The 25,407-nt window shown below is 45.3% G+C and overlaps 1 protein-coding gene across 1 annotated transcript; it reads right to left on the bottom strand.

Annotated features, from left to right (window-relative positions):
* Nucleotides 1-10,345: 10,345 nt before the first annotated feature.
* Nucleotides 10,346-18,716, bottom strand: LOC123425624 (organic cation/carnitine transporter 7-like). The gene is made up of 5 exons (XM_045109316.1): nt 18,231-18,716; nt 16,614-16,851; nt 15,677-16,208; nt 15,093-15,295; nt 10,346-10,632 (listed from the first exon to the last, which is right to left on the bottom strand). The coding sequence occupies exons 1-5, from the start codon at nt 18,518-18,520 to the stop codon at nt 10,423-10,425; spliced, it is 1,473 nt and encodes a 490-aa protein (XP_044965251.1). The 5' UTR covers nt 18,521-18,716; the 3' UTR covers nt 10,346-10,422.
* Between the last annotated feature and the right edge of the window lie 6,691 nt (nt 18,717-25,407).

Raw genomic sequence — 25,407 nt, 5'->3', positions numbered from 1 at the left:
GAAATTTTATGATAAATAGATTGGAGATTAGTCAACTTTACCTATAAGGTGTCCCGTTTGTTTGGAGGATGATGATCTTAATGATAAAAATGAAAAATGGGTTTCGAGAGGTCAAAACTTTAACTAGTGATGTCCCCACTGTTTTGGATTACAAGCACTATAATTATGAGATTTTTTCTTTAGTAGAATGTATTTCCTTGTTGCAACCCATAATTAGCTCACCCAATGCCTATGAACAAAATAAATATTTTACTAAACATATCGTAGAAGCGATGATAGAAGCTCATGAGGAGAAACTTGAACTAGAAGTTTCTATACCTAGAAAATTGCATGATGAATGGGAACCTACTATTAAAATTAAGCTTAAAGAGCATGAATGTAATGCTTTGTGTGACCTTGGTGCTAGTGTTTCAAATATACCTAAATCTCTTTGTGATGTGCTTGGTCTCACCGATAACAACATTGTTTCCTTAACTTGCGTCTTGCGGATTCTACCATTAAGAAACCTTTGGGTAAAATAAATGATGTGATTATTCTTGCTAATATAAATTATGTGCCTGTAGATTTCATTGTGCTTGATACTGAATGCAATCCCTCTTGTCCAATTATACTTGGTAGACCTTTCTTACGAATTATAGGTGCTATTATTGATATGAAGGAGGGAAACATAAGATTCAGATTCCCATTAAATAAATGGATGGAACATTTCCCTAGGAAGAGAAATTAAACCACCTTATGAATCTATCATGAAGGCCACTTATGGACTGAATGTCAAGGATGACAACACTTGATACTATGCATTATGCCTAGCTAGGGGCGTAAAACGATAGCGCTTGTTGGGAGGCAATCTAATAGTTATCTTGTTTTTTGTGTTCTACTTTATGTTATTTTATGTTCACATGATTATTTATAGTTTAATTATTGTGTTTTATGTTTCAATTAGTGTTTGTCCCAAGTAAATCCTTTAGGATGATTTGGATGATGGTAGATTTGATCCCATGCAAAAACAGAAACTTTTACTTCTCGTGCATAATTTTTGTGATTTTATCAGAACGTATTTTTTATCTTAATTTTTACACAACATTTATATACAAATTTACCAAGTTTTCCGAATTTTTCAGATATTTCGGAGTTACATAAGTATGGTTTTGGTACTGATCATTACAGATTGTTCTGTTTTAGATAGATTCTGTTTTTTTGCTTGCATAGTTTGCTTGTTTTGATGATGCTATGGATTATATCAGGGGGTACAAGCCATGAAGAAGTTATAATACAGTACCTTATGCAATAGTTAAATATGAACCAATTTATAACATTACCTAAAGTTTATGATTTTCCTATTATACTAACGGATCTCACGTGGTTTCTATTGAGTTTTGTGTGCTTTAGTTTTCAAGTTTTGGGTGTGATCATGATGGATGACGGAATAAGGAGTGGCAAGACCCTAAGTTTGGGGATGCCCAAGGCACCCCAATGTAATATCCTAGGAATACTCAAGCTTCTAGGCTTGGGGATGCCTTGGAAGGCATGCCCTCTTTCGTCTCTGTTCCATCAGTATGTCACTTGGAGCTATATTTTTATTCATCACATGATATGTGTTTTGCTTGGAGCGTCATGTATTATAGTTTTCTCTTCTTTTTGTTTTGCACAATCATTGTTTTCTGAACACACCTATTTTAGACAGACACATGTTCATCATGATTTGTTAGAATACTCTATGTGCTTCACTTATATCTTTTGAGCTAAGGAGTTGCTCTAGTGCTTCACTTATATCTTTTAGAGCACGGTGGCTCTGGATTTTATAGAAATAATTGCACTCTCTTTCTTCACTTATATTTGTTTGAGAGTTTAATAGGGAGTAATGGTAATTTTCATGGGTTATAATACTAGTTCAAAAATGATATGTATTCAAGGAGGATATAATAAAAACTTTTATGTAGCACATAAAAGAGAAATTGTGGGTTAATGATATTTGAAAGGACGTGGATGTCGCCTAGAGGGGAGGGGGTGAATAGGCGCTTTAAAATAATTACGGTTTAGGATTGAACAAATGCAGAATAAAACTCACGTTTAATTTGTCAAGCACAAAACCAAAAACAACTAGGATCACCTTTGTGCACCAACAATTTATGCTAAGCAAGATAAACAACTAAGTGATAACAAGATATACAACAAGAAACAATATGGCTACGACAAAGTAAAGTGCATAAGTAAAGAGCTCGGGTGAGAGATAACCAAGGCACGCGGAGATGATGATGTATCCCAAAGTTCACACCTTTGAGGATGTGCTACCTCTTGCGCTTGCGTTGGTTTTCCCTTGAAGAGGAAAGGGTGATGCAGTGAAGTAGATAAGTATTTCCCTCAGTTTGTTGAGAACCAAGGTATCAATCCAGTAGGAGGAACAAGCAAGGCTCCAATAGTAGTACCTACACAAATAATCAAACACTTGCACCCAACGCTATAAAGGGGTTGTCAATCCATCAATACCTTCAGAGTTATTTGCAAGGATGAGATCCGATATAGATAGATATAAAATATTGATAGATCTGAAAGTAAAACAAAAGTAAATAAATTACAGCAAAGTACTTTTGGTATTTTGGTTTATAGAACTGAAAATATAATATGGAAAATAGACCCAGGGGCCATAGGTTTCACTAGAGGCTTCTCTCATAAAGGAAAAATAATACGATGAGTGAACAAATTACTATCGAGCAATTGATAGAAAAGCGAATAATTATGAAGATATCGAGGCAATGATTATGCATATAGGCATCACGTCCGTGTCAAGTAGACCGAAACGATTCTGTATCTACTACTATTACTCCACACATCGACCGACTCCTGCGTGCATCTAGAGTATTAAGTTCATGAAGAACAGAGTAACGCATTAAGTAAGATGACATGATGTAGAGGGGAAAACTCAAGCAATATGATCAAAACCCCATATTTTTATCCTCGATGGCAACAATACAATACGTGCCTTGATACCCCTACTATGACACTGGGTGAGGACACCGCAAGATTGAACCCAAAACTAACCACTTCTCCCATTGCAGGAATTACCAATCTAGTTGGCCAAACCAAACAAATAATTCGAAGAGACTTGCAAAGATATGAAATCATGCATATAAGAATTCAGAAGAGACTCCAATAATATTCATGGATAATCTAAACATAAACTCACAATTCATCGGATCTCGACAAACACACCGCAAAAGAGTATTACATTGGATAGATCTCCATGAAGATCATGAAGAACATGGTATTGACGATGAAAGAGAGAGAAGAATCCATCTAGCTACTAGCTATGGACCCATAGATCTATGGTAAACTACTCACCCATCATCGGAGGGGCAATGGGGTTGATGTAGGTGCCCTCCATGATCAATTCCCTCTCCGACAGATTACTGGAAAAGGCTCTCAGATTGGATCTCTCGGGAACAGAGGCTCCCAACGGCGTAAAATTATTTGCATGACTCTTTTTGGCGATACGGGGATATTTGGGAATTTATAGGCCAAGAATTAGGGTTAGGAGACCTGCAGGGGGCCCACAAGCCAGGGGTCGCGACCACCCCCCTAGGGCGCACCCTGCAGGCTTGTGGCTTCCCGGCAACTGCCTTTCCCCCTACTCAAAGTCTATTGCGTGTCTTCTGGTCCAAGAAAAATCTTTCCGGAGATTTATTCCGTTTAGACTCCGTTTAATATTCCTTATCTGCAATACTCAAAAACATGGAAAAACAGAAACTGGCACTAGGCTCTAGGTTAATAGGTTAGTCCCAAAAATAATATAAAACAACATATAAATGCATATAAAACATCCAAAACAGATAATATAATAGCATGGAACAATCAAAAATTATAGATACGTTAGAGACGTATCAGGATGGTAATCTATGTTTGGAGCGGTGTGGAGGCACAATGCTCCCCAAGATGCCACTAAGGCCACTGTAATCTCCTCACGCCCTCGCACAATGCAAGATGTTGTGATTCCACTAAGGGACCCTTGAGGGCGGTCACCGAACCCGTACAAACAAGGTTGGGGCAATCTCCACAACTTAATTGGAGGCTCCCAACAACACCACGAAGCTTCACCACAATGGCATATGGCTAAGAGGTATCCACAAATACTCGGGGCAATCTCCACAACTTGATTGGAGACCCTGACGCTTGCCAGGAGCTTTACACCACAATGATTGAGCTCCGAGGCACCACCAAGCTTCTAGGATGCCAAAGCATCCACGAAGAACAATCTCTAGGGTACCAAGTACCAAAGGGTAATAAGCTTCTCAAACTTCACTTGCACGTATCATCGTGGAGAACTCAAACCTATGCACCAAATGTGGCACACGAAGTGCCCAAGTCCTTCACTCCCAAATCCCGCCACAACAAATAATGTTATGGTGGAGAATGGGAGGAAGAACAAAGAAGAACACCAAGAACTCCAAGAACTAGATCTCCTCTCTCTTTTCCCTCAAAAAGGAGCAAGAATTAGTGGAGGGATTGAGAGTTAGCAAGCTCGAAGAAGGTCAAAATGGGGGAAGAACACGAGCTCAACGGATAAGAACTATTGGGGAAGAAGACCGCCTTTATATAGTGTGGGAAAGAATCCAACCATTACCCCCACTTACAACCCGAGCAAAGCGGTACTACCGCTGCCTGCTGTGGTACTAACGCACGCACGGTAGTGGCAGAGGGAGGAACTACTGCCTGGGGCAATGAGCGGTAGAACCGCTGGAGCAGTACTACCGTGCGCCCTTACGGTACTACCGCAGGGTAGTGTCCAACTGCCACGGAAGTACAAAATTACTTCCATGTCTACCTCCGCTGAGGCTACGGCTGTGCAAAAGTCCTGCGGCACGGTAGTACCGAACATAGTTGCGGTACTACCGCGTGTGGGATGTTGTAAAGAAATACGTCCGCTCTTTACACAGCGGAAGTAGCGCCCAAGCAGTACTACCATGGTACCGAGCGGTACTACCGTCTGTTTAGAGAAAAACAGCTCTGGAGTGAAACTGCTATAACTCTCGCATACGAGCTCCGAATCGAGCAAACTCAAGCTTGTCGGATTCAGGACGACAAGAACTATCCAAACAGGGAAATCTTAAGAACATGCAGTTATGAAAATGCCAATGATATAGAGATGTGATACCTCTATGAATGAAGAGCCGGAAAAAACTTCCAACATCGAAAACATCATAGAAGATGCATATGGACTCCGTTTTCGATGAACTCGAGCTTGTCATGAAGGTGACCATAAGCTCTAAGAACTAACAAAGAGAAACACCAAACAAGAACCAAAAAATATGATGCAAGGATGCAAATGGTTTGAGCTCTCAACGAACAATACGATGAAGCTACTCACTTGAGAGCCCCCTTGACAGTACGACAATCTATCCTAAAATAGAAAAACCTATCAAGGGCTAACCTATACCTTGCACCTAGTCCTCTTGAGCTAGATGACGATGATCTTGACTTCCTCAAGATGGACCATCTTTCTTGATTGCGTTGGTTTGATGAAGACTAGTTGATTGCTCCCCCATACTCACTATGGGTGAGCCACTCTTCACCACATCTTCACAAGTCCATTGCCACCACAATGGACAGCAAGCTTCAAGCATGATATCTTCGTGATGCTCCACTTGCACTTGCACACCACAATCTTGATGACGATCACCACTTGATGTCATCCTTCATAGGTTGAATGAGATCTTCTTTTTAACGCAAACCCATGGAAACACACCTAACCCCACATAGAACTCTCAGGAAGACCATGGGTTAGTACACAAAAGCGTTATGGACAATGCTTACCATTCCACGGGATCACTTGATCCCTCTCGGTACATCTTGTACGCTTTGTGTGTTGATCATCTTGATTTACCATTTTCTTAGTCTTGATCAACCTTGTGTCTTTATGACCAATCTTTGGATAATACTTAGAATACCACCTTGGTTATCATATAAACTCCTTGAAACCAATAGATGGACTTCAAGAAGTGCCTATGGACAAATCCTTCGAATATAACTCAATGCAACCATCAGTCCATAGGGATTGTCATCAATTACCAAAACCACATACGGATGTGGTAATATGCTCTAACAACATTGATGTGGTAATATGAAAGGGCGTGAGTACATGGTTGTTGGTTAGTAGAAATATCGATAGTTAAAGGGTGTTACTTGTTGTTCATCTAAATATTCGTTATGACATGGTGATGATGTGTGAGCATTCTAAATCTTCGTTGAAATCCTAGTGTTGTTCAGGTGAGGGATGCGCGATGATTAACTCTTACCAACCTCCTCCCTAGGGGCATGCAATAGTATTTTGCTTTGAGAGAGCTAATAAAGCTTTGCAATAAGTATATGAGTTCTTTATGACTAATGTGAATCCATGGATGTACACACACTCAACTTTCCATATTTGCTAGCCTCTTCGGTACTGTGCATTGTCCATTCTCATCTCGAGGATAGATGCAACCCTCGTCGGTGCATCCAAACCCCGTGATATGATACACTCTATCACACATAAGCCACCTTATATATTCCCCAAAATAGCCACCATACCTACCTATCATGGCATTTGCATAACCATTCTGAGATATATTGTCATGCAACTTTCACCGTTACATCACATGTCTTGTGTGTGCATCATCATATTGATTTGCATGATCGTAAGATAGCTAGCATGATATTTCCATGAATTTTCCATTTTTTGATATCTTTGCTACGCTAGATCATTGCACATCGTGGTACACTGCGAGAGCCATTCATGAAGAGTCATTTCTTTCATCATCATTGAGTTGTTATATCGAGTTGTCACTAAATAAAAGTGTGATGTTCATCATTATTAGAGCACTACCTGATTGAGGAAAGGATGATGTAGACTATGAATCCCCATAAGTTGGGATACCACTCCAGACGAAGAAAATAAAAATAATAAATAAATAAAGGAGAAAAATAAAAAGGGAAATAAATGGGAGAAAAGAGAGAAGGGAAAATGCTACTATACCTCTTTTTCCACACATGTGCTTAGATAAAGCACCATGTTTTTCATATAGAGATTCTCATGAGTTGTCATTTTCATATGCGAGTGAGAATTTTTCATTATAGAACTTGGCTTGCATATTTCGATGACGCGCTTCGTGAAATACTCAAGGTCTTCATGAGCAAGCAAGTTGGATGCACACCCACTTAGCTTTTGTTGAGATTTTATACATTTTTATTTCTATTGCACCCGTTGGATGGCATCCCTACTCCTCACATTGATATCGATTGATAGGCATCTCCATACCCCGTTGGTCCGCCTAGTTGCGAGACTTTATTTTTCCACTTTTACTCCTTTGATATCTATCACGATACTCTATTCCACCCATATGTTATGTCCATGGTTCACGCTCATGTATAGAGGAAGGTTGAAAATGTTGAAGCATGTTAAGAAGTACGATCCAATTGCCTGACTTAACACTGTTGTGCTCATCATTTGTATTTAGGTGGTGAAGATGTAACCATGCCATGCTAATAAGATAAAACGAGTGGGGGTAAAATTCTTTAGGAATCACATATTTTGAAAGTTAATGATTGTGTTACTTATGTTTATCGATATTAGTATGCTGATATTTATTAGTTCATCATTTTTCAATGATCATATATGAAAAAGATTACATGTCATGTAGCATGTCACATCAAAAAAATTGTTTTTATCATTTACTTATTCGAGGACGAGCACGAATTAAGCTTGGGGATGTTGATACGTCTCCAACGTATCTATAATTTTTCATTGTTCCATGCTATTATATTATCATTTTTGGATACTTTATATGCATTTATATGTTGTTTTATATTATTTTGGAGAATTAACCTATTAACCCAGCGACTAGTGCTAGTTGCTATTTTCTGCGTGTTTTTGGCTTTTCCGAAAATCAGTGCCAAACGAAGTCTAAATGCAACAAAACTTTTTGGTGATTTTTTCTGGAAAAAATAAGACCTCGAAGCTTCGGAGGGAGACCGGAGGCCACACATAGTGGTGCCAAGCCAACAGGGCGCTCCCAGGGGTGTGGTTGTTCCCTGATGGCTTGGGACCACCTCCTCACGCCTCGTGACCTAACTCTGCATCTATAAATCCTAAAATATTAGGAAAACACCATAGAGCCACCCGAAACACTTTTTCTGCCGCCGCAAGTCTCTGTTCCGCCATGATCCCATATGAAGCCCTGTTCTGGTGCCTTGCCGGTGGGGGGATCAATCACGGAGGGACTCTACATCAACCCTGCTGCTCTCATGATGATGTGTGAGTAGTCTACCACAGACCTACACGTATATATCTAGTACCTAGATGGCTATCTCTCCCTCTATGTTCTTCAATCCAAGGTTCACTGTAATTCTTGGGGTGATCTATTCAATGTAATCCTCTTTGCGGTGTGTTTGTTGGGATTAGATGAATTGTGGGTTTATGATGAGATTATTCATGAAAATATATTGAGTCTTCTCTGAATTTTTTATGCATGATTATTATATCTTCGTACTTCTGTTTGATCTATCGGTTTGGTGTGGCTACCTAGATTGATTTATCTTCGCTGGGAGTGGTGCGTTGTGATGGATTCAATCTTGCGGTGCTCAATCCTAATGACACAAGGGAACATGACTTGTATTTGTATTGTTGCCGTTAAGGATAAAAAAGATGGGGTTTACTCATATTAGTTGAGTTTACTTTTTCTATATCATGTCATCTTGCCCCCAACATTATTCTGGTTTTACTTAATATTATAGATGCATGCTAGATAGTAGTCGATGAGTGGAGTAATAGTAGTAGATGCGGGCAGGAGTCGGTGTACTTGTTTATGAACGTGATGCCTATATATATGATCATTGCAGTGAACAAATATTTCATAACTATGTTTTTTCTATCAATTGCATACAAGTCATTTGTGTACCCACTGCATGCTTTCTTCGAAAGAGAAGTGTGTAGCGAGAACTATGCCCCCGGGTATTCACAAATTATATTACAAAACCTAAAAAATATTGCTGCATTTTATATTTTGTTATTTTATTTTCTATTTATAGTATCTATATATCATTATTTAATACTTGCAAGTAACGAGTTTAAGGGGCTTGACAACTCTCTTGCCTGCATTGGATACAAGTGTTTGTTCTTTTGTGTGTATATGTTAAAGACGGGAATTTGCATGGTTCTTCTATTGGTTCGATAACCTTGGTTCTCACTTATCTCTACTATGTTGCATCTCCTTTCCTCTTCAGGAAAATTCCAACACAATTTACAAGTATCACTGGACTGTTCGAGGAACATCAGTCCTTATTGATTTGATAACCTTGATTCTCACTTATCTCTACTATGTTACATCCACTTTCCTCTTCAAAAAAAATTTCATTCTCACTTATCTCTACTATGTTGCATCCACTTTCCTCTTCGAAAAAAATTTCAACACAGTTTACAAATAGCACTGGACCGTATCTCGGTTTCGCCTATCAGCATTTGTAAATGAGTCGGTCAAATACTGTAGCGCCTCTGGCTTACTTTGTTTATGTTCCTTTAAAAAAAATCTATTTTGTGTGCATGTGTGCGTGTGGAGGGGGGAGGGGGGGGGGGGGTTCTTTCTTCGGTTTTCACTAGTTCCTTCGCCTCTCTGCCTCTCTACTTTCTTTCTTTCTTTCTTTCTATTCTTTCATACACATTCTACATTTTATCATATAGTACATCAGGAACCTTTCTTAGACTTGTTTAACATTTTTGTAAATACATGATTAGCTTTTTCAATATGTCTATTCTTTCATACACAATGCACATTTTTATACATATAAAACATTTTTGATACATATTTAACATTTTCCAAACACATGATTAACATTTTTTTAAATGCAAAGATATTGTTGACCATTTTTCAAATGCGAATGAACTATTTTTCAAATACACATGGAACATTGGTTTGAATGATACATGACTTTCTTTAACTATGCGAACATTTTTATAAAACGTGAGTATTTTTCATAAAATGACACGATTTATTTTTTGAAACGTGTGAGCATTTTAATAAGTTTAATGTACATTTTTTTAATGATATGGGACCATTTTCTTGAAATACACTAACATTCTTTTTACATTGTATAAACTTCTTTTTTAATGTCACGTACACTTTTTTAAACGTGTGAGCATTTTTAAATACGACAAACATTTTTTGTAAAAACTACTCTAACAAATTTTTACACTAAGCTAACATTTTTCAAATTCGCAATGTTTAAAATGTTAAAGTTTTGCGGTACATGCATTTATAATATTTCTTTCGAAAATATGAAGAAAAGAAAATCTGATGGCGCTTCCTGGCAAATGTAGTTGTATGGTAGCTAACTAGCTATAATTTAATCTGATGGGTATGCAACTGTCCGTCCATGGGAATTGTGGAGCATGAGATCTTACTGAATCTGGCAGCCCTTGGTCTCTAGAGGGAAGAGGGCACAGGCAATTGCTGCAAGAAAGAGTACAAGATCGAAGACAAACACAGCTTCTTTCTGATGACAGCTCTCTAACAATCCTACAGCTATGAGTGGGGCAATCATGCCACCTATCCGGCCGAGAGAAGTCGCGACTCCCACTCCGGTGTTTCGACATGATGAAGGGTAGATCTGGACAAGAGTAATATGCAAGGAATAAGTCAGTGTTTGCCGATTGTGTTCTACATTGCACATTTCTATGTATTTCTGAGTAGTGAGTACTAACCACTAAAAAAAAATATCGCACTATGGAACATTGCGTATAAAGAATTGTCTCGCTAAATTAATCAGTGTATAATGTCTCGCTAATAGCACGTTATAGCGCTGTTATAACTGGCGCGCACTATAGCCGGCGGAGGGCCACGGGCAGTTAGGCCCAATAGCAGTTAGGGACTTGGTCCAACTTATCGTTATTTTTATTAGCAGCTAGGAGATTATATAAACTCATATAAAGACTCATTTTGGAGTTTGAAGATTAAGAAGTAGCAATCATTATTGCTCGGCTTCTGCCGAGACCCTAACCCTAGCAGCCGTTGCAGCCGTCTTCCTCGCGCGACCACGGCGCAGCAGCACCGTCGCCCGCGTCCCCAACCTTGCGAGCCAGCCTCCCACCCCTATAACCTACGTCAGCGCCCTAGTAGAGACCTGCTCCTATCAATCTGGTATCAGCCGTCTCTGGCACTATCATGTCCACCCAGCCGCAGCCCGTCACCACCATGTCGTCGGCCCTCTCGGGGTCGATCGCCTCTGTCGCCGGGACATTGCCCGGCTCCGCCCCCTTCGTCTTCATGCCGGAGGAGACGATGGCTACGCTCCAGGAGCTCGGGCAGGCGGTTGCGGACATCCGCACCTTCCTCTCGGGACCTTATGCCCCGCAGCCGCCCGGCTCCTTCGCCTACACTGCGGCGCCCCAGCAGCAGTTGTCGCCGCCGCCTCCACCAACCTTCCCGGCCACCCCACAGTCCCAGGGAGCCCCGGCCGCCGGCTTGGGGCGTCCTCGGGCCCGGGGATCCCCATCCACCAGGTCCGGTTTCCCCCGTCGTCGGCATGGCTCGCCGGGTCCCTCAGGCCGGTCTACACAACGGCCTCGGTCCAACCGCATCTTCCACCGCCAGCGATGTTGCGCCAGGCCGTGCAGTACGGCAGGCCCTCCGGCGCCACCGGCCCTACGACGGCGTGGACAGTCCCTTCTTCCATGAGGGCTCTTTGATGCCCGCCAACTCGGCCTGTCGTCCTTGTGTTCAGCGCCGAGTGCGCGCATCCGCCCGCCCTTCACGCCCAACAACCGCTGCGTTTCTTCAAGCTGGAGTTCGCCACCTACGACGGCACCGTCACCCCCCTGAACTGGCTCAACCAATGCGAGCAGTTTTTCCGGGGGCAACGCACGCTCACGTCCGACCGCACCTGGATCGCCTCATATCATCATGGGGAGCTGCTCAGACGTGGTACTACGCCCTCGAACAGGACGAGGGCGGCATGCCACCATGGGAGCGATTCCGCGAGCTGTGCCTCTCGCGCTTCGGCCTCCGGTCCGCGACAGCCGACTGGCGGAGCTGGGACGCCTGCCTTTCCTCTCGACGGTGCAAGACTTCGCTGACCGCTTTCAAGCACTGGCGTGCCACGCCCCTGGCGTCTCGGGCCACCAGCGGGCTGAGCTCTTCGTGGATGGTCTGCCCGACCACATCCGCGTGGACACGGAGATGCGCGGGCCACAGGACCTGCAGACGGCCATGTACTACGCCCGCGCTTTCGAGCACCGCGGGGCGGCCATGCAGCAGGCGTCCACATCCCGGGCCGACACGTCCCCAAGCCCCCGCGGCACCCAACGCCGCGGCTGCGGCGCGCCCATTCCATCGGCTCACTCCGGTCGAGCAACTCGAGCGCCGTCACCAGGGACTATGCTACAACTGCAACGAGCCCTACGTCCCGGGCCACGTTTGCCCGCGCCTCTTCTACCTGGAGGCTGCGGACTACATCGAGGAGGACACCGTCGCCGCCGCGCTCGGTGACCTGGCCGTTCCTCCTAGTGGGGAGGACGCTGCAGGGGGCGCTCATGCGAACACCTTCGTGGTCTCTCTCCATGCTCTCACGTGTATCCGGACAAAGAAGACAATGTTGTTGTCAGTGACGAACAATGGTGAGCGCCTCCTGACCCTACTGGATACGGGCTCCACCCATAAATTCCTGTCGGGGCCCATCATGCGCTGCCTCGCGCTCCATCCGACTGGCGGCGAGCAACTTCGGATTACCGTGGCGAACAATGGCGAGCGCCTCCTGGCCCTACTTGACACGGGCTCCACCCATAACTTCCTGCCAGGGCCCATCATGCGCTGCCTCGCGCTCCATCCGACTGACGGGGAGCAACTTCGGATTACCGTGGCGAACGGTGACCGCCTCCACTACCAGGGTGTTGCCCGACATGCCCCCCTCGTCGTCGGCGACGAGCACTTCGCAATCACGCATCAGCATCAACTTGGGTTGTTTTGACGTCGCCCTTGCGTCGATTTTCTGCGGACACTGGGTCCCATTCTTTGGGATTTCGACGCTCTGACGATGATATTCTGGCGCCTGGGTCGCCGTGTCCGCTGGGAGGGTGTGGGGGTGCTGCCCCAGCGAGCCCCCAACCCCAATTGACGGCGACCTTCCTCAACTCTGCGCAACCCCTGTTGGATCGCCTGTTGCAGCAGCACAGCGACCTCTTCGACGAGCCACATGGACTTCCAGCAGTTCGGGCCTACGACCACCGCATTCACCTGTTGCCGGGCACACCACCAGTCGCCGTTCGACCGTACCGCTACCCATGTTGCAGAAGGACGAGCTGGAGCGGCACTGCGCGGCCATGCTCGCCCAGGGCATCATCAGACCGACCTCGCCGTTCTCGGCGCTGGTGCTCCTCATCTGCAAGACCGATGGCATGTGGCGCTTTTGCATTGACTACCATGCTCTCAACATCAAGACATCCAAGGACAAATTTCCTATTCCGGTTGTTGAGGGACTCCTGGACGAGCTGCACGAGGCCTGCTTCTTCACCAAGCTCAACCTCCGCTCCGGCTATCACCAGGTGCGGCTGCACCCGGACGACATAGCGAAGACGGCCTTTCGCACTCATCATGGCCACTTCGAGTTCTTGGTCATGCCCTTCGGCCTTGCCAACGCCCCGACGACATTTCAGGCATTGATGAACAACGTCCTCCGCCCCTGCTTGTGGCGATTTGTGCTTGTCTTCTTCGATAACATCCTGATCTACAGTTCGTCTTGGGCGGAGCACTTGCAGCACGTCGCCATCGTCCTCAACGAGCTTCGGGCGCACCATCTGTACCTCAAGCGATCGAAGTGCTCGTTCGGCACACCGTCTGTTGCTTATCTTGGCCATGTCATCTCGACGAAGGGCGTTGCCATGGATGCGGACAAGGTCGCGGCCGTCGCCACCTCGCCGACGCCGCAGTCGCCACGGGCTCTATGAGGGTTCTTGGGACTCGCAGGCTACTACCGAAAGTTCATTCGGGAATTTGGGCTCATCGTGGCCCCGCTCACGCGGCTGCTGCGTCGCGACGCTTTCGCCTGGGACACCGACTCGGTCGTCTCCTTCCGGGTTTGGAGAAGGTGTTGAAGGCCCAGCTGAGCCGCGGTGTTTGGTGCCTCTTGATACAATGGCAAGGCCTTCCGGAGGAGGACACCACTTGGGAGTAGCTCGAGGAGTTCCGACAACATTTTCCAGACTTCCAGCTTGAGGACGAGCTGTTTGCGCAGGCGGGGCGCATTATAGCCGGCGAAGGGCCACGGGCAGTTAGGCCCAATAGCAGTTAGGGGCTTGGCCCAACTTATCATTATTTTTATTAGCAGCTAGGAGATTATATAAACTCATGTAAAGACTCGGTTTTGGAGATTAAGAAGTAGCAATCATTATTGCTCGGCTTCTACCGAGACCCTAACCCTAGCCGCCGCCGCGGCCGTCTTCCTCGCGCGACCATGGCGCCGCAGCGCCGTCGCCCGCGCCCCAACCTCGCCAGCCAGCCTGCCACCCCTATAACCTACGTCAGCGCCCTGGTAGGAGACCTGCTCCTATCAAGCGCGCTGTACAACGCTAATAGCAGACGCTATTTTGTATAGCGCGCTATTTATTTCCTTGGTGCTAACTGTGTCAGATTAACGCCAGAAGGCATCATGACTCATGAACACTTAAAAGTGAAGTACTATTGACCTATTTCTAATGTCTGAAGATGCGTCACTACACCACAGCTTTTTATGTTGAAATGGATGCGGAGTTGTTTTCATTACCAGAGTTCTTTATCCTTCTTGGTACTGCATCACATAATTCAAATATAATTAATATAGGAGAAGATTTAACAAATATAAAGATATGATGGAAAGTCGTGGGGAACATGAAAATAGGTTGCAACTATTTCGTGTCATTATATCTTCAAAAAAATGGCAATGAGAAACTTGTACTTGGCTACTAGCTAAATTATGTCCCTTGTTTTCTCGTAGACGGTGGCACTGCAATTTCAATTTTCAAGCATGGATTACCAGTTGGTGATCGCATAAGTTAACATATTATCATATACAATGATACTACTTATATATATACTAACCTCAGGGCCGTAAATATAGAGAACAGCATAACTTCCAGTGATACTAGTCCGGGCACTGAATAGAAGGACGGTTGCTAAACCTTCTTCTAGAGGTGCAGCAAGTGGAGCGATGGAAACAAGGCACAGAAAAGCAAACGCTCCCATTGACAGTTTGCGACCAACCTTGTCAACCAATAGAGCCGCCAAAATCAGACCAGGAAATTCTGTCATGGAATAAACCAAAGCTTTAGCTATTTAATTAATAAATCTCATTGATTTAGGAAATGGTATTGTTCCAGTAATCCTGAAACCAGTTTTTAATCCAAACATTCAGAAATTAAACAGGTATAGGACGAAGACATTTCCAAATCAAGAACAATACTCTGTCTCCCAGCCCCCTTACAAAATCTACCGTTTTATAGATGACTCTTTGATACTGATTGTATACATTTGTCTGTGCATGCAAATGAGAAGCACCGGCAAGATCTATGATCACATTTGTTAACCAAACTCGATGAATAATTGTAGAAATAGATAGATAAACAAATGGATAGAAGATCGAAGATAATAATTGGCTATTTGTCAGAAGCTTTTTACGCACTTACCCGCAATACTTGTCACCAGGACATCTCTGTAGAGTCTGGCATCATTTTGCTGCCAGAAATGCATACCAACAGGTCCACATCTCCTTGCACCATTGCTTAGTTCCGATGTTAGCAATACTATGCCATAGTAAGCAAAACAAAATGCAAAGTAGACAAACCAAAGAAGAAGTGTAGATCTAATCAGGCTTCGCGACACAAGTGTGCACAATGCATTAATAGATCTGGATATAGAGGAGCTCATGCACACGTTAGTTGCAGCACTATCTTGTGAAAGAATTAGCGGTACTATTGTCTCCAGATCAACAACATCATCAGACCTTCTTTGTGGGACAACTATTAAGATGCCAGAGGGCAGAGCCATGTTGTTCATTATTGCTATTCTCTCCAAAATAAATTGAGCATCAGCTGTTCTACCTCTTGAGCAGAGGTACCGTGGTGATTCAGGTGTTATACAGTAGAAAATAAGCAGAATGAAACACGGTGTTGAAGACATCGCTATCAACCACCTCCATCCAAGTACTGGCATGATAGCCTGCAATGATCATAGATGTCATGAGTAGTTCCAGTTACCAACCATATTTGTGTCTCCTCTGGCTAAAGTACTGATTCTTAATGATGGGAAATCAAATAACTTTTTACTAACAGAACAAAGACATGGAAAACATTCTGAAGTGTATTATATGGCACATTAAACATTACTGTTAAGACCCAGGAGACTAGGACTACAATTAAAGAAGTCACCTTTTAGGTTAGTCATCCTTTTTTCCTTTTAAATAGCTATTCTCTAGGATACTTTCCTGCTTTTAATATTAAAAGAAGAAAACCTAGAATAACACTAATAAGTAATGTAGACTAACAAATAGAGTATGTGAAATTGTAAATTGACAGTGCAGACTGATAATTGGGCTCTAAAGGGCAGGGAAATTTAGAAAATTACCCATGCAATAAGAGCCTGAAGGATTGTTCCGAAAGTCCAAGTACAATGGAAGACAACCACCCAAGTACCCCTATTTGCAGCAGGAACAAACTCTAGGAACCAAGTACCAAGAACATGACCAGAACCCAATCCCATACCGACAATAAAGCGGAGGGATAATAGGCATATGTAGTTAGGTGATAAAGCACTAAGAAAACCAAATATGCCAGTGACAACAGCAGTGAATAGAAAACCAGCCCTGACGATGGAAAACAAAATTAAAACAATCTGTTAGACTAGTTTTGGGGAATCAAATACAGACATTATGAGGTGCAACATGAATCTTCAGTTCCCTTTTCCCCTCAATAATTCAAAGATGAATTTCAGTATCATTTGTGCTTAGCTACACTTCTTCAAGAAAGCAGCTTGCTTTGCTTCACAGAACAAATTCACCATGATATTCCCCTAAAGTTTACTTCATATAGATGAAACAGAACCCTATATGCACTGTTTTTAGGAAAACGTTTAGAATCAACCGGCTGATTTCTCTGCAAATCAGCCGGGTCTTCCGCACGCCACGCGTCGTGGTCCACGCACCACGCGAGACACCCACATGCTGCCTCTCCTGTTTCTTTTTTTTACTCCCAACCTTATCTCTTCCCCTCCTAGAGCCAGATTCATTTCTACTTCGTCTTCTACCTCCATCCCCATGCTTCGCCTCTCCTCATCACCCCGGCCCTCGTCGGACCAGCCCACGGGGCGGCTTTTGCAGCACCCGGTGTCAAGCTCACACTCCGGTGGCGGGCTTTTGCAACGACGACCGCGACGAGGGCCGACGTGGGCGCTGCAACTCCGGTGATGTTGCCTTCAAGCTATTGGGAGCATCGACTTAGCTGCAATGGAGCAACGCCGGGCTGCAATGAAGACTCGTCGGAGTTGTAATGGAGCTTCGTCGGACACGCCTTGTTGCGTTGAAGCTACGACGGAATTGCAATGAAGCTTTTCGCGGACGCGCCTGTGCTGCGTTGAAGCTCCGCCGGAGTTGTAATGGAGCTTCGCCGGAGCATCGGTGCTGTGTTGGAGCTCCACCGGCTGCAATGGAGTTTCTCGAAGTTGCAATGGAGCTCGTCGGACGCTGTCGGTGCTGCATTGGAGCACCACGCTGCCTCTGGTCCATGTCGGGAATTTAATCTGACAATGAGGGCTCGTTCAATCGGACGGCTACCTAGGGGGATTACGACTGGTACAAATCAGGCGACAGATTTGTAGCAGCCGCCCTGTTTTTATTACCACAGGCTGGAGTTTGCATTCAGGGGGATAAGTTATTCTGATTTGGTTAATCCCGCAAAACAATATCTCCGGAAATTTGTGGCTCTGACTGACAAAAGACAATTGGCTGTTCACGATATACCTGAATAAACCAAAAATTGTTTGTCAGATTATTTAATATCATGCGTTTGAGTTTACATGGATGTACTATGCGGTAGAGTAATTTATGCAGTATGTTCAGCCCTGTACTTAGTTACTGGTGTATCTACAGACAAAGAAAATATACGACTATTGTAAGTAATTTAGCCACAACACACAGGCAGAATATGGCCTTGAAAGATTTGCAAGATTCAGGTTTGTTCGCCCAACCTTCTGCCATATGAGTCCGAGATGACGCCCCCGAGGCAGCCCCCGATGATCATCCCGGCGAAGACGACGCTGGTGATGAGCCCTTCCTGCTGGCCCGAGATTCCCCACTCGTCCTTCACGGACGGGCCGACGAAGGACAGCATCATGATCTCCATGGCCTCCGCGGTCCAGCCCACGCCGGCGTAGGCCAGCACCAGCGCCTGGAACCTCCCGAAGCCCACCTGGGACAGCGCGTCGTCCGTCGTGTAGTAGCAGCACTCACCGCCCCTGGCCTCGCTGCCTCCCGCCATTCTCTTCCAAAGAAACCTGCAGCACGGCGCACAGCGGTTGACTGGCGGGAGACTTCGGCGCAAGCGCCGCCGCGCCGGTGGGAGATGAGGCGCGACTCGGCGGAGGGCTGGGGGAGGAGGGTATGGAGCCGGTGGAGAGCGCCCTGTGCCGTCAGGCGTCAGCTTATCACCTTGTCCGGCGATGAGTAGGGCGTTGACGCCTTAACTAACGGCTGCCGATAGAATAATGGCAATGCGATTGTTTTTCCCTTCACATTTACATGCTCAAATGTATTAAGTTTTTTCTTTCAAAATGGCAGTTATCCTGCTGCATTAAGAAGAAAAGAGTTACCCAGTTAATTAAGAAAAATCGGACGAAAATGTTATTCAGTTTATTATGAAAAACGGACAAAAATCGTTACAATCCTTGAGCATCACTCAAAAAGAGCCCACACACACCTTCAAAGAGGGTCTCGGCGAGACAACACGGAGGCGTCATCGTCATCACTCCTCCCCTATAAGCGTCCTCGCCATCCCTACACTCTGAGCAAATGACTCTGACTCCGACGTAGGCGATCGTCGACTCAACCCACACTGAAGAGGACACGTGAAGCTGCGTGAAGATCTATGCCAAAATCTCAATCACCCGCGTCCAAACGACGCAACTCCGACTCTGACGAAGAGTTCTGCACGACAAAACCAGGCACGACTGGGGCCACGGGAGATCGCCGAATGGTCTACCTGCAGCCAGTCATCGTATACCACAGGGCTCGCCGACGCAGCTTCGACTTCATAGCAACAAACAAACCGAGACAAAACCGTGGACATGTCGAAGAAGAGCCGACTACCGCAACCATTGCCGCGTCGGCCATGTGACATCCCCGGATTATGCTACAGTAATCATTGTAATTAAGCTTTAGTAATCACCATGGTCAAGCTAATTGAAAGGCATGGATGTCGCCTAGAGGGGGGGGGAATAGACGCTTTAAAATAATTACGGTTTAGACTTAAACAAATGCGGAATAAAACTAACGTTTAATTTGTCAAGCACAAAACCTAAAACAACTAGGCTCATCTATGTGCACCAACAACTTATGCTAAGCAAGATAAACAACTAAGTGATAGCAAGATATATGACAAGAAACAATATGGCTATCACAAAGTAAAGTGCATAAGTAAAGGGTTCGGGTAAGAGATAACCGAGGCACGCGGAGACGAGATGTATCCCGAAGTTTACACCCTTGCGGATGCTAATCTCCGTTTGGAGCTGTGTGGAGGCACAATGCTCCCCAAGATGCCACTAAGGCCACCGTAATCTCCTCACGCCCTCGCACAATGCAAGATGCCGTGATTCCACTAAGGGACCCTTGAGGGCGATCACCGAACCCGTACAAACAAGGTTGGGGCAATCTCCACAACTTAATTGGAGGCTCCCAACAACACCACGAAGCTTCACCATAATGGCATATGGCTTTGAGATGATCACAAATGCTCGAAGGAATCTCCACAACTTAATTGGAGACCCCGACGCTTGTCCGGAGCTTTACACCACAATGATTGAGCTCATAGGCACCACCAAGCTTCTAGGGGTACCAAGTACCCAAGGGTAATATACACTTCTCAACTTCTCACTTCCACGTATCACCGTGGAGAACTCAAACCGATGCAACTAATGCAATGGCAAGAACACACGAATTGGTCAAGTCCCTCACACTCAAATCCCTCCACAAGAACAAAATCTATGGAGAAATATGAGAGGAAGAACAAGGAGCTCGCAAAGAACTCCAAGATCAAGATCCAAGGGGTTCCCCTCACATAGAGGAGAAAGTGATTGGTGGAGATATGGATCTAGATCTCCTCTCTCTTTTCCCTCAAGAACTAGCAAGAATCATTGGAGGGATCGAGAGTTAGCAAGCTCTAAGAAGGTCAACAATGGGGAAGAACATGAGCTCAACGGATAGATAAGGTCCAATGGGAAAGAAGACCTCCTTTATATAGTGGGGGAAGAATCCAATCGTTACCCCCACTCACAGCCCGACTGGAGCGGTACTACCGCTCCTAAAACGTCCAAGGGAGCGGTACTACCACCCGGGAGCGGTAGTAAAAAGTTACTACCGCTCCGGGAGCGGTACTACCGCTGGCACCAGGAGTGGTACTACCGCTGGATACTAAAATTGCTCTAACTTTCGCATATGAACTCCGAATCGAGCAAACTCAAGCTTGTTAAATTCACAACGACAAGAGCTATCCAACAACGACATAAAATCTTAAGAACAAGCAGTTAGAAAATGCCAATGATATAGAGAGGTGAGACCTCTATGAATGAAGAATCGGCAAAAACTTCCAACATCGAAAACATCATATAAGATGCATATGGACTCCATTTTCGATGAACTCGAGCTTGTCATGAAGATGACCATAAGCTCTTAAACTCACAAAGAGAAACACCAAACAAGAACCAAGAAATATGATGCAAGGATGCAAAAGGTTTGAGCTCTCAACGAACGATACGATCAAGCTACTCACTTGAGAGCCCCCCTTGACAGTACGGCAATCTATCCTAAAATAGAAAACCTATCAAGGGCAAACCTATACCTTGCACCTAGTCCTGTTGAGCTAGATGATGATGATCTTGGCTTCCTCAAGATGGACCACCTTTCTTGATTGCCTTGGTTTGACAAAGACTAGTTTCCCCATACTCACTATGGGTGAGCCACTCTTCAGCACATCTTCACAAGTCCATTGCCACCACAATGGACGGCAAGCTTCAAGCATGATAGCTTCGTGATGCTCCATTTGAACTTGCACACCGCAATCTTGATGACGATCACCACTTGATGTCATCCTTCATAGGTTGAATGAGATCTTCCTCTTGACGCAAACCCATGGAGACACACCTAACCCCACAAAGAACTCTCACAAGGACCATGGGTTAGTACACAAAAGCATTTATGGAAAATGCTTACCATACCATGGGATCACTTGATCCCTCTCGGTACATCTTGTACACTTTGTGTGTTGATCATATTGATTTACGCTTTGCATAGTCTTGATCAACCTTGTGTCTTTATGACCAATCTTTGGATAATACCTTGAATACCACCTTGGTCATCATATAAACTCCTTGACACCAACAGATGGACTTCAAGAAGTGCATATGGACAAATCCTTCGAATATAACATAAGGCAACCATTAGTCCATAGGGATTGTCATCAATTACCAAAACCACATATGGAGAAATATGCTCTAACACTAATGCTTTTGCTAATCTGTTATGTTATGATCGGGGTTGGAATCAAACCCTGATTTAAATTCCTTTGCAATTAAAATTCATTTCAAAGGTGGAATTAAGAGTATTGCAAGCTTCAAATTAAAAATCATGCATGGGTTGCAAATATTTCCTATGCTATTAAAAAATGCAACCAACATTTTTTAAATAATTTTGGTGCCTCCAAATAATTATGGCATGGACAAAACATTATTTAAAGGCCTTTTCGAAATTATGAAATACAAAATGTTTTAGATAAGTCCCCAAAACTTTTTGGGATAGTGCCAAATATTACAAAGTAATCATGTGGCTGAACCTCATATTGTACAAAATGATTTTGTTATCCAAGTAAAATAAAATAAAATAAAAAGAAAAAGGGAAAACAAAAGAAAAAAGAATAAATCCTCCCCCGGGCCGGCCCAACTGGGCCTCGGCCCACCAGCCAACCCAACCAGCCCCCCCCACCGACCCACTAAACCCTGGGGGTATATCATCCCCAAACCCTAAACTCCCGAGCACCTCCTCATTACTCCCCCCCTCGGTCCCCAGAGCCACCAGGGCTCGCTCCCCAACCCCTGCATCGGCGCCGGCCTCCCCCGCACACTACGGCCGACCATCGCCCCGCTCCGGCCACTGGGTCCTCGCCCCGCTCGCTGGTCGTGCCCCGGCCGGCCCCCGGGCCACTCCTATTAACCAGGGGGGTTAACCCCCGTGTATGGTTAGATTAGTTTGGGGTAAAGCCCCCCGCCCCACGTGGATGAGAGCACGGTCCCACACCCCCGCTAGTTAGAATGTTAAAAATGAATATATAATAATAATTATTATTAAATAAATAATTATTAAATTAATTAAATAGTTAATTACCTTAATTAGAGTAATTAGATAATTTTAAAACTCTCTTAAGTTGTGAGAATGACATATGGGTCGAGCCGCATTAACAACTAATTAAACGTGTTAGTTTAATTCTGTTAATTATTAATCTGATCAGAGAATGACAGGTGGGTCCCCCCTAAATTAATCTGATTAATTATTAATTAAACTAAATTTAAATGTGGGTATGACACGTGGAACCCACTGGTCAGTTTGACTAGTCAATACGACTGTAGACCGCTAATGTCACCATGACATCGTCATAACTATTTAATGAATTAAAATAAATCTATTTAATTTTTGAATATTAATAAAACTTTTAAAATTAATATAAAATAATCCGTAATCCGTATGAAAATAGTACATGAAAGTTGATGAGAAAAGAGACGAACCCAGATACACTATCTATTCATGTGTCACGCGTCTCTATCATAGCGAATGTGGAACTTTTCCATCCGTTTCGTCTGTCCGGTAGTAGCCAGAGACACGAAAAATATCGCCAAATATTTTCCCGATCCTTCTATAACGGGTGATACTGCGTTAGTGCATGCCTAGCCGTGCATATTGCCATGTCATGCATAGTGTTACATCTATGTGTTATATTTATTGTTTCTTCCCTCTCTTCTCTCGGATAGACCCCGAGAGTTTTGATGCTGTCGTGTACGACTACCCTCCTGACGACCAGCCCTTTGCCGCAGAGCAACAAGGCAAGCCAACCCCCCTTGATCATTCCTATATCGCCTATTCTTTCTCCCTCACGCTTGAATTAGATTTTGCTACTATTGTAGATAGCTCCTATATCTGATGCATGGCCTGTTTTTTATGAACTGCTACTTTATTGTACCACACTTTAAATTGCTTAGTATAGGTGGATCTGTCATCCCCTTTGCCCCCTTGGAGCATCTCCAACACAAGGTCTTAATTTGTGCGCGGCATTTTTTTATCGAGCGCTCCATTCGTCGCTTTCGCGCGTGCAACGGTGGTACGGTTCAGCGGAGGCATTAAATTAAAACGCTGGATACAATGCGCTCCGACAGGCGCTAGATAAAACACAGTTTTACAAAGATCAAGCGGACAAAGAAAAAAAACTAGTTCATCCTCGCGCTTCTTCGATGCCTAGTCCTCCCAATCGCCGTCGTCCGATGTCGTGTACTCGGACGACAGCCAGAGGTCAGCCCACCTCGGGTCTTCATCGTCCCACTGCAGCGCGGGGTTGTTCTCGTCGAGCTGCGCATGGGCGGCGGCCTTCTGGGCATGTCTCTCCGCTCGCGCCACCACCCTCACCGCCCTCTGCCCGTCCCAGAACGCGCATTCCGCAACGACATCCTTAGGGAACTGCTGCTTCCAGCGCGCCATGGCGCGCTCGTCCTGCTTGGCAATGAGGAGGCGCTCCTCCTGCTCGCGGGCGCGTTGGCGCTCCTCGGCAGTGACTAGGCGCGGCGGCGCGCGCTTCTGCGCCTGCTCGCGCGTCCGTGCGTCCTAGAAGTTCATCGAGCGGCGGAGATGGTCAAGGCGCCATGCCACGGCGTCGTAGGCGCGCGCCACTTCGTGCGTCATCTAGAAGGTGCCAGGCGAGAGTCGCATCTCGCCGGAGCGGATCTTGGCGGAGAACGTCCATGCGGGATGCGCGCACACGCCGCGGTAGCCGCTGTCGTTTCGGTGACGCGGTGGCATCTTCTCCAGGCGTAGGCAGCAACAGCGGTGCGGTGGGGATTTTCTGTGCGCGTGCGGGAAGAGAGAGGGGGGAAGAGGAGTGGCCGGTGAGCGGCGCGCGCTGTACTAGACACGACATTTAAAGCATGCGCGCTGCCGCTTAATCTCGCGCGCGGGGCCCGAATTTTTTGCACGCGCTATTTTGCCGCCACCGCTGGAGAGCGCGCGGAGGCGCGAACGCGCCATTTTGGCGGTTTTTCGCGCGCAACGCGGTTTTACCTCTTCCGTTGGAGATGCTCTTAGTCTAGTTGCCCAGCGTTATCATCAAGTCTCGATCATCTAATCGACGAGCCATGACCTGTCACAACACTCACACCCCCCTTAGTTGTACGACGCTGTAGAGCTACTATCGAGTACCGAGGGTGACACCTCGTTACGTACTCTGATGTTAACATTGTAGTATAGTTGACCGACGATAGTTCTGGAGGGTGGTTCCTCCTTTACCACTTCCGATTGTGACTCCCCATCAAGCGTGGTCCAATATGGGTGATTCCTCCCTGGCCACCTTGACGATTACATCGTTCGGAATCCATCGAGGGTGATACCTCAAATCCCTCTGATGTTACATCCACACAACTACTTGACCTTGTTACTGGGAACTTGATGAATGGTGTGTTGCGGGTGGATTCCTGGTTGGATGAGATGATGAGTTAATTAAAATTCTAATGGATTTGGGTATTTGATCTAAGTTGGTCGGGAGACCCATTTCGCACCAACCTTCAAGTGGGAGAAGTTATGGGTACTCAACGCCGTGGTATCAGCCGAAGCTCTTCATACGTCAGCAATGGAGCAGCGCGCGCCTGAGGGGTATGGATAAGCATCATTCTTGTATAAGAGGTGTTGATACTGACATCGGCCACCCACACATCATGCAGGAGCGCAAAGGGTGATGGGCACATGACACCTACGCGCTTAGGATTTATACCGTCGGGCTGGCCTCTCTGTTGAGCCTAGGTAGGGCTGCGCCGTGTTGATGTTCCGAGGCCGGGCATGACCCAAGAAAGTGTGTCCGGCCAAAGTTTATCAAGCGTGTTGGGTACTGTGGTGCACCCCTAC

The sequence above is a fragment of the Hordeum vulgare genome, chromosome 2H (assembly GCF_904849725.1).
Source record: "Hordeum vulgare subsp. vulgare chromosome 2H, MorexV3_pseudomolecules_assembly, whole genome shotgun sequence".
Classification (NCBI taxonomy): Eukaryota; Viridiplantae; Streptophyta; class Magnoliopsida; order Poales; family Poaceae; genus Hordeum; species Hordeum vulgare.
This window is presented reverse-complemented; position numbering and strand designations above follow the sequence as displayed.

Excerpts from the sequence above, each read along its gene's own strand:
- LOC123425624 (XM_045109316.1), bottom strand. The coding sequence starts at position 18,520 with ATGGCGGGAGGCAGCGAGGCCAGGGGCGGTGAGTGCTGCTACTACACG. Across the intron at positions 15,296-15,676 it reads CCTGGTGACAAGTATTGCGG|AATTTCCTGGTCTGATTTTG; the intron begins GTAAGTGCGTAA and ends ATTCCATGACAG. Across the intron at positions 10,633-15,092 it reads TCTATATTTACGGCCCTGAG|ATCTACCCTTCATCATGTCG; the intron begins GTTAGTATATAT and ends ACTCTTGTCCAG.